Here is a 15,697-nt window from a genome sequence, read left to right as displayed (position 1 = left end):
TCTGTAACTAATTTTTCTTTCTTCTGTGTATTGTATGAATATGTCCCCTGCTTGACTTAGTTTAGGTGCAGATGCATTTACAGTAATAATTCACTTAATCAAGATTTAGTAGCATTGACAACTGTTTAGCAAAGCTATTAAAATGCAAACAAATGAAGTAATGAATGTTAAAAACTGTAGGCTCTGTTTCTTCTCTTACACTACTGTTTCTCCATCAACTCCAATGGAAATTGTCCTGTTTTCAACTGCAGCAGATGAGAACAGTCAGACAGTGTTTGACTGAATAGCAGTTTTCGTATGACTAGGAGTGCTGTAGTTTTCCAAGTGTACCAACTGTGTCTACTCTACTAAAAGACTGATTGTTGGTTGGAAAAACACAAAAATGATTGAATGAAACTATGAAAAATTGGAAAAAAGGAAAGAGCACAACAGTAGAAGCTCTTCAAGTGCAGTATAGTATTAAGCTCATTGAAGTTAGTAAGTATGACGTAGATGACATTATACTTTCCTCAGGAGGATGTTGCAACTAGAAGAAGTATGAGAGAAATTATTTTATAACTATAATAAGTGAGAATATGGAGTCGCATTTCTTGTTCAGGTCAGGCAGGCAACTTTGAAAGAAAGGTTTTTAAAAGCCTATTTCCCAGAGAACGACAGGAAGGCAAATGTCCTTGTACATATGGTAGGTCTGATTAGGAACTGAAAGAAATTGGCTTTCAGAAAAACATTGAGGGAAGGCAACTCTTCAGCCTTTTTATCTGGAAATCCTACGTGACCTTGTAAAACCAAGCAGTATCATTTTAGATACTGACTATGAGTGAGAGCAGCCTAAAAGACCTGAGTTGTACAATGGGAATGTCCACCAAATTGGCTTTTCTGTTGAAGACAACTAGGTGATGGCTACCCTGTGAGCCCTTGCTGGAACCTAGGCACCTGCCTGTTCAGTATTGTGAATATTTAGAGATAGTGGACATTCCAAGATGAGGGTCTTTTCTGTGGATGTTTATACTACTTGGGGTCACACTACATAGAGAGACTTGCATTGACTCTGAGTGAAGCTGAGAACCAGAACAGCCAGAACAGCCAAGTACTCTTCCTGATGTCCAGCTGAGACGTAAACTTCCTCACAGAGAGCAGAAGGCAAATGCATGGATTCTCTGGTATAAGTTAATGCTCTCTTGCACCATGTGGATATGTCAGCTTGTTTGGAGACATGCCCTGAGTGCCAAGAAATGTTACTGAGATCACTTTGGGTGGTTAGAAAACTTAGGCATAAACCAGCATCTGGACAAGAATTTTGAAGATCCAAATATTACATTTGGATCTTTTGTGATAACTAAGAAGCACTGTGTTAAAAATAATAGTTTGATCCATAACCATTTCCCAGGGAGGGGGAGAAGAAAGAGACAAATCTGTAGACCTGGATGTGAGGAAAGTGGATGTGTTTACTGAGACTTCCGTTCTGCTTCTAAGGAATGAACTCCTTGCTTCAGTATGAAATCTTACCAGGAGCTGATGAAGAGAAATTCAAGATTAACTCGGATAATGGAGAACTCATAACAACTGCATCACTGGACAGGGAGACTCAGGAGTTTTTCAGTATTAAAGGTAACAATGTGAAATTCCTAGGAGTGCCTGTAAAATGGGAAGTGAGAGTGCGTGGTGTTATTATCAGCATTACCTTTTTTCATACCATCTGAGTTGGATGGAAGTAGTAAGATGTTCAGACACAGAAGAGCATGTGGGTTTTGCATTGAGTAACTCTCCTGTTATTATGAAGAAACATCTGTTTTAGGACCCACAACCATTGTATAAAATTTGCTTTCTTTTTATGAATCTCAGTTTTGGTTCGCGATAGTGGAAGCCCGTCGCTGTCAAGCACAGTGACAGTTATGTGCATGGTCCTGGATGAAAATGATCATTCCCCCACATTTATTTTTCCTGCCTCTGAGATCCGTATTCCAGAGAACCAACAGCCTTCTCTCATTTACGTTACCCGGGCTGTAGATATGGATGCTGGCAATAATGGAGCTCTAAGATACAAAATAATTGGTAAGTTACGCTTCATCATTTTTGTTAGTATAAATCAGGAAGTATATAAATATCAGTATCCAAGTTTTAGACTAGTCTTGATTTTACCAGGCCTCCCTAGCTCTTGTCTGTCCACATGCTGCTTTCATATGGAAAAAAAACCCCACTGTTTTTGTCGGCATTAATAAGCACTTTATAGGCATACTTTCAGTCTGCTTTCTGGATTTGAAGTAGTACAGAAAAGAAAAACAGAAAACTACCAGATGCTGGACGGAGACATTAATCATGAAGGTATAATTTCGTCCTTTTTGTTATAGTTGTGGAAGTTCTGAATGTAAATGTAGTTGTGCAAATAAGTACAAGAAATAATCTAATTTTATTTATTTTATTTTATTTCATGACAGCTTCTTTCACCCAGCAATTAGTAATGTCATACTTGGTTTTCATATTGCCAAACTCTCCCTGTGTCCTCTGTGCCAATGTAAGCTCCACAACCATTCAAAGCCTCCTGTAATATCTTTGCACAAATACAAATTTGCTGTGCTTACTTTGGTTTATGACTCTCAGCAATAGCTCAAATGTAGGCAAGATAGCTACTGTGGTAACAGCCAACACATTTCTCTTTGAAGAAACAGTTATGAATTCCTTTATGTTTTCTTGGTTTTAATTTCATAGTCTTTTATGACCTTTAATTCAATTACCTTTGGCCTTTACACGTGTTACAAAGTATGTATGCCATTCACTGTTACTAAAAATGCTGACTTTTCTGTCAACTGCTTCATATTTACCTCCCCCTCCCCATTCCCCCCAAATCAAGACCTTGCACAACTATTCCCTTCCAAGAGACAGGTTTGTAGAAGAGAACAAGGAGCAAGTAATTAAAATTGTCAGCAATGCTTTATAGGTTTCTGGAATTTGTAACTAAGGTTGAGAAGAGGTCACTCTGCGTAGCGGCATAGTGGCAGAAGATTTTATAAGGTGTGCTGCTTTGGGAAAAAAGACATGCATCTGGCAAAATCGCCACTCTGTAAATTGATATGAGATTCTGTATTTACTGTCATTGCCACCCACTGTTTTAAATAAAATGCAGGTTTTAATTCATATAAGAGGAATAAAATATGTGAAAGGCACATGAGTGCACCGGCTGCATGAGCAATTGGATCGTGTTATTGCCATTAATATAGTGGTATTCAGATGGGATTATTTTTTTCAAAAGCAATTGTGATTGTTTTTATTTTTTATATGTTTAAAAGGTGGAAATGTTGGAGAATACTTCACACTAAATAACACTTCAGGAAAACTGCTGGTTGCTCGTAGCTTAGACAGAGAAGACGTCAGCAATTTCACTCTGGTAATTGAGTGCCGTGACCTAGGCAGTCCCTCAAGAAGCTCCACTGCACAACTTCGTCTAACAGTCTTGGATGAAAATGACCACAACCCATTGTTTGCAAAGACCCAGTATCAAATCTCTGTGAGAGAAGACCTAGAGGAAGGCTCAGACATCCTGGACATCTTTGCTTCTGATGAAGATGCTGGCCTGAATGGCCAAGTTACGTACTCCCTCATCGACGATACTTCTGGAGCATTTGCTATTAACAGTGTAACAGGCTCTATAGTTACTACTAAGGCACTGGACCGGGAGACCAAATCCCAGTATACATTTAGGGTAGTGGCAAGTGACTGTAGCACCTATTTGCCAAGAAGCACCACTGTCAGTGTTGTGGTGCATGTTGATGATGTCAACGACAATGATCCCATTTTTTTGGAGAATCCTGTCAGGGCCTTTATACCTGCTGAAGCCCCTGTGAACGAGACAGTAGCCACTGTAAGAGCAGAGGATGTGGATCAGGGATCAAATGGAGATGTTGTTTTTAGTTTGATAGTGGCAGAAACTGTATTTCAGATTGATGCAAAGACAGGTAACATCATTCTTCTGGAACCCTTGGCTTCCAAGAACTTCAGTACCCAGCTGCTAGTGACAGCTTCAGATCAAGGTATCTCACCTCGAACAGCCACAGCTATGGTCATTATCTTTACAGAAGAGCAAGAGGAGGAGATTTCATTCACTCATAGCCTGTATGAAGCAGTTGTGCCGGAGAACAGTGAAGCAGGTGGGCATGAAATTCCAGTTGCTGTTCTTGTGATTACCAATTTCTTCTCCTTTTGGATTTGTGATTGTAATGAATAGTATGGAGAAACCTTTTTTTTTCCTGTGCAGCAGCAGGGAGAAGTTAATTTGGATGTAGCAAATGCCTGTCTGCTCTTCTCCAGTGCATCCACATGGAAAAAAGAAGTATGATCTGTTAGTTGGAGACATTGTCTGGCTTTTGAGTTTGCTGCCCATGTAAAACAGTGATGCTCATGTTAAACAGAAAGCTCCCTTGTCAAAGGTGATGTATTTCCATCCTTCAGCCAGGGAAGTCCTGAGCATCAATAGATTCACACTTTTAGCAAAATGACTTCAGTGATAGGTGGACAGTGTTTACTTGTCGTTTCACCTGTCAACACACAGGCTTAGAAGAGATGAGTGATGTGTGCCGGTTGCAACATTACTTTTTGGGGTTTTTTGCAAAACCCTTCATGAACTGTGGTAGCTTTCAGAGATAATTCAAGCCCTCACTGGAGTTTTGGACTTTCTAGAAGAAGGACAATGAGGGGCAATGTGAGGTGAAGGAGAGAGAAGTTTGAAGGCTATGTTACATTGTCACTGAGACAGGCTTCTACGGTGTATCTCTAGGTAGAGCATGTGCTGTTCAATGCTACCTATAGACACACAATCTTCAGCCACGAGGTGCCTACAGATTTAATTATTTTTGTTACCTGTAATGGTAAGAATTACTGCTCTACTCTTCATCATTCAGAGAATGTTAGTAGGTAGTATGCCTTCTGCCAATTAGATATGGTACCTTTTTCTGCCTCAGGGGATGGGTTCATCCTAATGAGAGGCAGAGTGGAGTGCTTTTCACAATTTCGGACCACAAATTCCACTGTACAATTGACCAGATGTATTTAGAGGTCTGACCTGTGCTATATTCTTGATTCAAACACTGCCTCATAAGGTTCACCTTGAGCAAGTCATTTATCCTCTTTTTATAGTTCAATTTTCTCTCAGTAAAATGAAACCAATATTCCTTTATACCCTAAGGGCATTGTGAGACTAGTGAATTCTTAGATCTTAAGTAACAGTCTATATATTTGATTAGGAATGAGTAAAAAAGAAATGTGTTAATAATTTTGGAAGACCAATCAATGTTCCTGGATAATTACAAACAGAATAGAGAATGAAGGGTGAAGATGACTATTGCAACAATTAGTGCTATGGTTACTCAGTCATTCCTTCCTTTGTGGCTGTTTGGGACTACAAGCCAAATTTGCAGCAGTATATTTTTGGATAAAGATAATGCTGTGAGGATTGGTGATGTTTCAATTAACAGATAGAAAATAGGCAATATGTTGAAATTTTAGGGTTTTTTTTAATTAAGTGACTTTTGGTTTTTTTAACCATAGATGAAATATTTTGTTTTCAGGCTATTTTTAAAATGCTGTTATAAGTTATCAAACGACTAAGTTAGAGCATTCTTCTAGGTCTCTTGCTGTCTGTCAAAAAAAGTGGGATTTTACAAAAAGGCTTCCAACCGGAAAGAGTGGAGCATGAAGTAGCCTAGTGGTTAAAACATTCTCCTGAAGTTTGAAAGGTGTAGATTCAGGTCTCCTCAGGCAGAAAAGCATTTATTTCCCTTTCACTCCACGGGTTAAAAAGTTCCCTAGTGTTCTGTATATTTTCTTAAAACACTGCTGCCTTTGTTGCTTCTCTTACAAATATTTTTTTGATAAAAATATCCCTAAACACATTTGTCCTGACATTTAAAAAAATACTTTTTATTCCTTGAATTTGACTAGGATTTACAAGTAGTTTTGTACACCCTAAAACTGAGTTTTTCTGTGAATGTGAGTCACAGATACCCCAAGGACTCCAAGCCCTGTTTTCATAGAGTCAGCACTGCATAGTAATTAATTGTGTGTCACTCTGCTAAGGAATGTCTGCCCTGGGAGAATTGCTGCTTCCAGAATATAGGGTTTGGATGTCACAGTATTATGTGTTAATCTCTCATTTTCCATTTTTTTGTTTATCGTGCCATTGAGAGTCAATTGTGGTGAAGCAGGGGGATGGAGTGGGGTGGGGAAATATGTGACCCTGGATTCTTAGTGTCTAGAAAACACAGAGAGATCAAGATGTTTCCAGAGGTGAGCTCTGGGCATTCAATTCTAGGCTCTCGATGTCATCTCCTTTGCTGCAGCAGGCTTGTATTTTCAGGAGTTGTCAGAACCTGTTTGTCAGGCTTCCCAGGGGAGTAAGGCCGTTGGGTTTCCATCTTTTCAGGGAGGGTGGGATTAACTTGCATTAATCCTGCATTAAAATTTCTTTCTAGTTAATAAAAATAATAAGGTAGATAAGTTTTCATAGGTTTAAAAAAAGAAAATAAAAATCAAGGCTTTATGGCAATAAATAAACAAACTGATTTAATCCTAATTTTTCCTAAATGCAGATGCATTCCTAGGTCAGGCTAGGCAGTCCATCCATAAATTACAGAAATGCCTCACAGGACTGTGGTATCAGAATGCTATGGTCACATGTTCTCCCATTCAAACTATAGAAAATATAAGTAAGATTCAATTTAAGTTGTTTTGATTAAAGGAAATTTAGCAAAACTTCAGGGTAAACAGGAGGGTTTCATCTCAAAATGTTAGTTTGTGTCTTTTATAAAAGCCTATTTATTAAGAAGATCAAATTCTTTTAAGAGTATGAGAGATTTTACCAAATACTAATGCTATTTTGGCTCTGTTTGTAGCATTTTGTTAATTAAGTAACCCTAAGTAAATATCAAGTATTTTCAAATTCAGTTGGAAAAAAAGCATGATTATGATTAAAACTGTCATAGAAATTAGCTTACAGGTCATTGCAATCGTGAGACTCTGACAAATATGAATGGTACCAGTATATTCAGTCCAGTCGAAATTTACATTAGGTACTGAATATTTGTAGAACTGATATTAGTATCTTTTTCTCCTAATTTTATTTCTACCTTAACAAATACAGTGGAAAAACTCTTAAGTTTATTTTAAAAAGAAAAAAAAAATCTGAACAATGTAAATAGTGAACGGCAAAGCCATGGGTCCTTGGTTTTAATTTTGTCTAAACTCATCAATCATGTAAGCACCTGAGGAACTGGTCCATGTGGTCACATTACCTGTGAGTGTTTGACCTTCAAGTTTGATGACCTTCAGAAAATCCCATTCTTCTACTTTTTGTTTAATATTGAATATTTAATGTCTTTAAATAATATAAACTGCATTAAAGCAGGCACTTAGAAGCCTGACAATAAATAATCAAGTCATTGCAATCTCCAAAGGGTAAGAAACCTTTGATTATTTACCAAGCTTTCACTTGAATGATTGTTTGCATAGAAACTTCCTTAGAGACAGATTCACCAGTAAAACTTGTTGACTCATCTGTTGGGTTTTTTTTCTTATAGATATGAAATACATAGCCTCTTATTCTGTAAGCCCTCTCTTACTCTTTGTGCTCAGTTAGCATTTTCTTTCAAATGCAATTAAGAGGTTTGAAGAAATAATGGCAAGGATGAATCAGGGTTAGGGGAAAAGAGATTTATGAGTACTAAAGAAAAAAGAAAAATGATGCAGTGATATGTTAGCTCAGTTCTAGTGCATTTGTTATATCCTAACGTAGAATACAGTGAAGTCTTCTGAGCAAATACTTTCCACGCTGTCATGCTTCAGTTTGAAGTCAGCAGGCATAAGGTAAAGGTTGTTGTGTAGACTGTATAAAGCAGTTTGAGATACTTTTAAATGCAATCAGGTTGTCCGTGACTGAACTGAAAAAACCTCTTAAATATAAACATTCAAATTAACATTTTAAACAACCCCTCCAAGTCTTAAAACACTTCCTCCTACCCCTTCTTCTTCCTGGGACTCTCCTTCCTCCCCCTCAGCAGCACAGGGGGTGGGGAATGGGAGTTACAGTCAGTTCATTACAGATGGACTTTGCTGCTGCTTCTTCTCAAGGGGAGGCCTCCTCACACTTCTCTGCTCCAGCATGGGGTCCTTCCCACGGGAGACGGTTGTCCATGAACTTCTCCAATGTGAGTCCTTCCCACAGGCTTCAATTCTTCACAAACAGCTCTGGTATTGGATCCCAGCCATGAGATGCAGGTCTCATTCACAGGGGAGAACAGTCCTTCAGATACCAACTACTCCAGCGTGGGTCCCCCAAAGGGTCTTAAGTCCTGACAGCAAACCTAGTCCAGTGTGGGTCTTCTCTCCACAGGTTTGCAGATCCTGCCAATAACTTACTCCAGCATGGGCTATCTACAGGGTCACAGTGTCCTTTGGGCATTCACCCACTCTTTCCTAGGTGGATCTCTGCTCTGTCAAGGACCTCTATGGGCTGCAGGGTAGTAAGACCTGGTTCATCATGGACTTCACTACAGTTCACAGGGGAATCTCTCTTCCAGTGCCTGGGCACTTAATCCCATTCCTTCTCCACTGATCTTGGGGTCTATGGAGATGTTATTCTCACATTATCACTCCCTTCTGCTGCTGCTGTAGTTTTGCCTCTGTTCATCAACTTCTTCCCCGTCTCAGATGCGTTAATCACAGAGGTGTTACCTCAGTCACTAATGGGCTCAGCCTTGGTCAGCAGTGGGTCTGTCTTAGAAATGACAGACACTGGGGGAAGCAGGGGAAGCTTCTGTCAGCTTTTCACAGAAGCCACCTCTGTAGCCCTCTGCTAACCAAACCCTGGCCCAGACAAAACCACTACAAGGGCCCAACAGCTGGATACAGCTCTGCCCGTGAAGTCTCAAGAGAGCAGAGTAAAGGAGGAGGGTCATTGCCCTTGACCTGCTGGCTACACTTCTCTTGATGCAGCCCAGGATACAGTTGGTTTTCTGGGCCTCAGACACACATCGGTGGGTCATTTGTCAACCAACAACCTCAAGTCCTTCTCCACAGGGCTGCTCTCAGTCCACTGATGGCTCAGACTGTATTTGTGTTTGGGATTACCCTGACCCACGTGCAGTACCTTGCCCTTGACCTTGTTGAACTTCTTGAAGTTTTAATAGGCTGTCCTCTCCAGCCTGTCAAGGTCCCTCTGGATGGCATCCCTTCTCTCTAGTGTGTTAACTGCTCCACACACCTTGGTGTCAGCAGCATACTTGCTGAGGAAGCTCTCAGTTCCACTGTCCATGTTGCCAACAAAGATGTTAAACAGCGCCAGTGCCAGTACCGACCCCTGAGGAACACTACACTTCATTGCTCTCCACTCAGACACCAAGCTGTTGGCCACAACTGGCGACCATCGAGCCAGTTTCCTTACCCACTGAGTGTGTTCATCAAATCCATGTCTCTCCCATGTAGAGATAAGGATGTTGTGTGAGACAGTGTCAAATGCTTTGCACAAGTCAAGTAGATGATGACAGTTGCTCTTCTCTTATCCACCAATGCATTAACCCTGTTGTAACCCAACTTCGTCAAAAATAATTTTTCCTTAGTGAAGCCATGTTGGCTGTCAGCAGTCACCTTCTTATTTTCCATGTGCCTTAGCATATTTTTCATAGATCTGCTCCATGATCTTGCTGATCACAGAGGTGAGATTGATTGGCCTGTACTTCACCAGGTCTTCTTTTGTTCTCTTTTTACAAACAGGGGTTATGTTTCCTCTTTTCTAGTCAGTGGGAACTTCACTGGACTGCTACAGCCTCCCAAATATGATGGATAGTGTCTTAACCACTTCAACCACCGGTTTCCTCAGGTCCCATGAATGCATCTTTATAGATCCCATGGACCTGTGCATCTTCAGGTTCCATAGATGGTCTTGAACTTGACCTCCTACTGTGGGCAGTTCTTCATTCTCCCAGTTCCTGTCTTTGCCTTGAGTGACTTGGGCAGTATGACTGGAGCATTTGCCAGTGAAGACTGAGGAAAATAAGTTGTTGAGTACCTCAGCCTTCTTCATATCCTGGGTAAGCAGATCTCCCTTTTGCTGACAGAGACAGCTCACATTTTCCCTAGTCCTACTTTTATCATGGATGTACAAATAGAAGCTTTTTTTGTTGCCCTTGCTGTCCCTAGATAGATTGAATTCTATCAGGGCTTTTCTGTTAAAAGTATCAGAAAAAGAAGAAATTTATTCTCTGCAAAAAGGAACTTGTAAATAATTTTACTTACATGAAAAATGTGAAGCCTTAAGGATTAGGATTTGGGGACCCAGTGCAACAATTTATTAACCTAACCCTTGAAAAACACGGATTCAAGTAGAAATGCTGCTGCTTCCTTTATTTCATAAACATACAAGCAAACAAACAAAAAGACTGCAGACAACATTAGAAGATAAATAGTGTCATTCTTCAGACCTTGAATTTTCTTTTTAACTCTGCTCTGAGGATGCCATGAATGATTGTTCTTGCAGGCTTTTGTAGTAAGTCAGAGTTGCTTGGCAATGAAAATTCAACCTACAAGCCACTATTTTAGGTCCTAAAAGACTCAGTGCATCATTCGTACCAGTCTTCATTTATTGGATTGTTGGATTTTACTTCCAGAACTTTTCTAGTAAATGACTTATAAATATATTGACTAGTACAGAAAATGACATCTGTCAAAATGGGCATATTTTTTGCTTTTGACAGTCAAATTTTAGGAGCAAATGACAAATCTTTCTGTTTTTAAAAATTAGTAACTGATAAAATGAAAGAGGTAGCAGATAGTTTTAAGAGCAATGTTTCTTCTAATTTTTACACTGAAGTCCTTTCCTCTGACATCCTGGACAGTGTAAACAGCATGCCCTTTGTAATGTAATATAGCTAGCTGTCTATAATGTTGTTTGGAAGAGTTCAGGTTGCACAGTAACCTCACTCCCATCACAGTTGCATGGAGTCAATTACAAGTAAATTAAATAAATAAAATCCATTAAAATCAATTGCCGTATATGCTAAACTTCATAGCTCACTTGAAAAATGTAGTTATTTGGAAATCTTGATCATGCTTTTAAAACTTGATATATTTTTGTTAAACATGATGATTCCGAGCAGGGTAGTATATTCAGTTCCACATTTTTCCTCTCATCCTATTTCAAACAGGATTTTTGTTTTGTGTTTCTTTTATTCTATGTTAAATTATTGTTCTTTTCGTGGAATTTGGATTTTGCTTGAAGTGACACATACCCGTGTTTGTAGTTTCATCTTTTCATTCAAAAATTTCTTTCTGTCAAAAGATAGCTAATTAAATTGTTAATGAATATTTAATTTTAAATATTTGACAAAAAAAAATCCGATAAATGAAGGAAAAATAAACTCTTTATGATGATTTGGGCATAAGATGAACAGAAAATAGGACTCTTTTCCTTAAAACAGTTCATGGAGAGGTGAGATTTAAGTGACCAAAGACAGCATAACCTGAATAAAAGGAATGCATATGACTTCAGCTAAGAGGTAATTCCAGTGGTGCACAGGAGTTTGCGATTAGGAAAAGTTAAAACTCATCATTTTATTCAGATAAGTGATGAGTTGTGGTCAGATGAGTAATATACTAGGCAAGGAGGGATAGAAAGTGTGTTTCCTATGAAGTTGTAATGCAGTGAAAATCATACAGGTATTGTTTTTCTTGTCTACTATTTTAATTCATGAATAAGCATATAGCTTTGTATGTAGGTGTTTGGCTGTGTATCTCCTACTAATCACAGCAATATAGATTTAAAATAAAACCTAAAGTGGATGTGATGAAAACATCTTGTTCCTTCCATAGGTACGTCACTTCTAACTGTGGAAGCTTATGAACGCAAATTCACAGGAGAAAACATAAAATACAGCATCTTCAGTGACAGAGAGAGTGTATTCTCCATACATCCCGTTACAGGTACACTTCTATAAATGTATTTTTTTTTCAAATGTCTGTGTGTAGCTTAAAGAGTGTGGTCTCTAATAAGTTCCTGCCACAAGGACAAGGACTAGAGTATTAGTCTCCTTTTAAAATGAATAACCCATTAGTAAGCCAGGGATAAGTAAAACCAGCACAGGAGAGGCCTGAACTGTTGTAAGCTTGATGTGGAAAGAAAATGAACATGAGTATACCCGTTTAAAATGTTCAGGTAAATCAACAGGTGTTGGGAGTTGGTAAACTACTGTTTTGTGATCCAAATCGAGACTCCATGTTGTTGCTCATCATAAGGTTGCCCTAAACCTCAGTAATCTTTCAAAGCACTTGTAATGTAGGAGGCATTACACCTTTGTTGAGTTTAATGCTCTTTGTTTCAGGCAAACCTTGACATGCCTTAAGGTCAAGTTTGTTTATTATTTTGGTGACTGTATTTGCATTCTACAGAAGGTTTGCTTTTATCTACCCTTCAGTCAGGAGCTTTGGATGGCAGGAGAGCAGTGTGCTCCCCAAGTGCATTTACATACTCTCTACTAAGGCATGTAAGAGAGCATAGCTACTTTGGTTGCTTCTCAGCTCCTAAACATCTGCAACAAAAGAGTTTGCCTTCTGAATAGCTGCAGTCTTTCAGGGATGGCATAGACTGTGTAAGCAGTTTTCCTCAGAAATAGTCTAAACAGTTTGTACTCTTAACAAATAGGTTCTTGCTGACCTCTTTGAGGCTTTTCTCTCTGATTATTGAAATATCTCCAGGCATTGAGTGGTGTACTCTGTAAAGCTGTCATGTTTGATGGTAATGGACAGTTAAAATTATTTTGTTTTGTTTAAATAAAAGGTAGTTAAGGTACATACACTCAATTTCCAAGTCCTTTGTGTTTCACTGAAATAAAGCTAGAAAGATTAAAGAACATTTTAGACCCAGGCAAGTTTCCTCTCAAGAAAGTGAATCTTCTCCAATATCACCTCCAAAAGAAAAAAAAAAACAAAACACCATAAAAAATTATTTCCTTTTATTTATAAAGCCAGACTGAGAAATGGTTATGTGGTATTTTTAAGAGTCTCATAAGCACTTTCTTCACAAACAGTCATGGAATTTCTATAGCAGTGGATGCTATGCAGTGGTCTTTCGAGATCTTTGAGCCTCTGGAGTTTCTTTTGTTTCCTTTCTTCTGTAATGTTTCTTCTATTTCTTTGAAAACGTTATTTGAAATGCAGCCTTTCAGGACTTTTTAAGAGCAGTTCTTACCTCAGCATAAATTTTGACACCAGAACTACCCATTGTTTCCACAGCGTAAATATTTTGAGCTAAATATTTTGATGATGTTCTAGACAGATGGAGGGCTGCTCTATTTGTTTTTTCAAGCATTGATACTAATTAATGCCACTTTGGAGAATCATAGAATTGTTTCAGCTGGAAAGACCTTTGATATCATCCAGTCCCACCTTTGTCCCAGCCCTATCAATCACTAGACCATTTCCCTAAGTGCAACATCCAACTGTCTCTTAAACACTTCCAGGGACGGTGACTCCACCACCTCCCAGGGCAGCCTGTTCCAATGCCTGACAACCCTTTCAGTAAAGAAATTCCTCCTCATATCCAGCCTGAACCTCCCTTGGTGCAACTTGAGGCCATATCCTCTTGTCCTATTGCTTGTCATGAGGGAGAACAGACCAACCCCTGCCTCGCTACAGCTTCCTTTCAGGTAGTTGTAGAGAGTGATTAGTCTCCCCTGAGCCTTCTTTTCTCCAGGCTAAACAGCCCCAGATCCCTCAGCCGGTCCTCATATGAGACGTGCTCCAAAACCTTTACTAGCTTGGTAACCTGCCTCTGGATCCTCTCCAGCACTTCAGTGTCCTTGTAGAGAGGGGCCCAAAACTGAACACAGTATTCGAGGTGCGGCCTCACCAAAGCAGAGTACAGTGGAATGATCACCTCCTGCTGCTTCTGACAACACTGTTCCTGATACAGGCCAGGATGCCATTGGCCTTCTTGGCCACCTGGGCACACTGCTGGTTCATATTCAGCTGCTGTCAACCAACACTCCCAGGTCCCTCTCTGCCTGGCAGCTTTCCAGCCACTTCTCCCCAAGCCTGTAGTGCTGCTGGGACTTGTTGTGGCTCAAGGACAGAACCCGACACTTGGCCTTATTGAAACTCATGGAATTTGCCTTAGCCCAGCCATCCAGCCTGTCTACCCCAGTGCTTTGCGTATTTGAACACTATTATTCTGTTTCTTCATGTGCACTTCCCCAGATGAGCAACTCTATTTTTTGCACCTGTTCTTCCTAGGTGGTATACCTCAAACTTAATTTGCGCCACACCACACTGGAGTCTTTAATTTACTTTCTGTCATCTTGAAGTGTGTAAATTATGCAATTATCTATTTTGCATTATCTATATACAGAATGTGATAATTTTCAGGTGTTATGCTGAAGATAGACCACCTGCCAGCTTTGAAGTCTTTATTTTAAAGACACAATTCTCAACACTGGGCAGATCTATAAACAACAATCATTGCTGCTTATCTTAGAAGATAAAAACTAAAAGGCACTAGCTTGGAGAGTTACAGTAGATGAGTTCTTACACTATCAGAAGTTTGGTATTCATAGCTTCATTACTGAAAAATTCAGGCAAAAACAATTTGAATTCTAATGAAATTAATATACAAATTAACCATGTTGATATTTAGATGTAATGAACAAATTTGAGTGTATTACTATACCTAGAGCATCGAAACAATGACCACAGATTTCCAAGGACATTCCAGGTTTCATCTGGAGATGTCTAGTTGTGGTTGTAATCTCAGTAATATTAACTGATTATTTTGGATAGACTAACAGTTATGGAGAAGGGAAAGGCCTCACTGCATCAGAAGTTACTGTTTTACATGTATGTCAGTTAGTCTTATACAGAAATTGATGCAGTTACTGCTCAATTTGGATATAGGTGGATGACTAGATGTAGCCACTCTCTTGAGGGCCAAGAGTGTTTTCAGACGCAGCTGGCTTACTGTCACATGTCAAAGGAGCACACGTCATGCAGCTGCTTTCTTTCCTCTCTATCCCTCTACAAGTAATTTGACTTTGTTTTAGGAAGTTGCCACCATGGTAGCTGGTTAGTGAAAACTTAGCTGTACATACAACAAGCATGTGGGAGGTGATGTTAGGTAGAGGGAAGGACAGTATGGGGAGCTTGCTGGAGTTCTGTCATGTGTTCAGTAAAGGAGACCGTATATGTTAAGGACTTCATAAATGCATTTGTGTATGTTTTTTCCTGGATATATATGTCACATCTTGATATTTTTTTAATTCTTATTTTAATAAACCAGGTACAATCACAGTAAGTGATCCAAAGTTTCTTGATTATGAAGTTAAGAATAAAATACATCTTTCAGTTTTGGCTGAAAATAGCTTGAATTCAGCGTTATGTGGAGTGACAGTTTTGATACAAGATATGAATGACAATACACCTAAATTTGAGCAAAGCTATTACAAAGCATCAGTATGGGAAGGCCAAAGTCCTAAACCAGACATCATACAGGTAAGTGGAAGTACATCTTCCCAAGCCCAGTGCTGTAATTAAAAAGAAGTGACTACAACCCTGCTAGGTCTGTTCTGGACAATGCTCTCTTAAAAAATGAGAATGGAGTTCTTAGTGTGATACTACTTTGCTTGAATATCTATAATGGTAATATTTTTCTGTATCACATTTCAGATCT

At 39.2% G+C, this 15,697-nt stretch overlaps 1 protein-coding gene across 1 annotated transcript in view; it reads left to right on the top strand.

The window, feature by feature from the left end:
• DCHS2 (dachsous cadherin-related 2) overlaps positions 1-15,697 on the top strand; it is a 124,061-nt gene that overhangs the window by 90,919 nt on the left and 17,445 nt on the right. The window contains exons 11-15 of the mRNA XM_061993199.1: positions 1,474-1,608; positions 1,843-2,052; positions 3,285-4,142; positions 11,851-11,961; positions 15,308-15,519. Coding sequence (XP_061849183.1) covers positions 1,474-1,608; positions 1,843-2,052; positions 3,285-4,142; positions 11,851-11,961; positions 15,308-15,519 — 1,526 coding nt within the window. The remainder of the gene's footprint in view (positions 1-1,473; positions 1,609-1,842; positions 2,053-3,284; positions 4,143-11,850; positions 11,962-15,307; positions 15,520-15,697) is intronic.

Source organism: Colius striatus, chromosome 3 (genome assembly GCF_028858725.1).
Source record: "Colius striatus isolate bColStr4 chromosome 3, bColStr4.1.hap1, whole genome shotgun sequence".
Taxonomy (NCBI): Eukaryota; Metazoa; Chordata; class Aves; order Coliiformes; family Coliidae; genus Colius; species Colius striatus.
The sequence above is the reverse complement of the archived record's forward strand: the minus strand, read 5'-3'. Positions and strand labels throughout refer to the sequence as shown.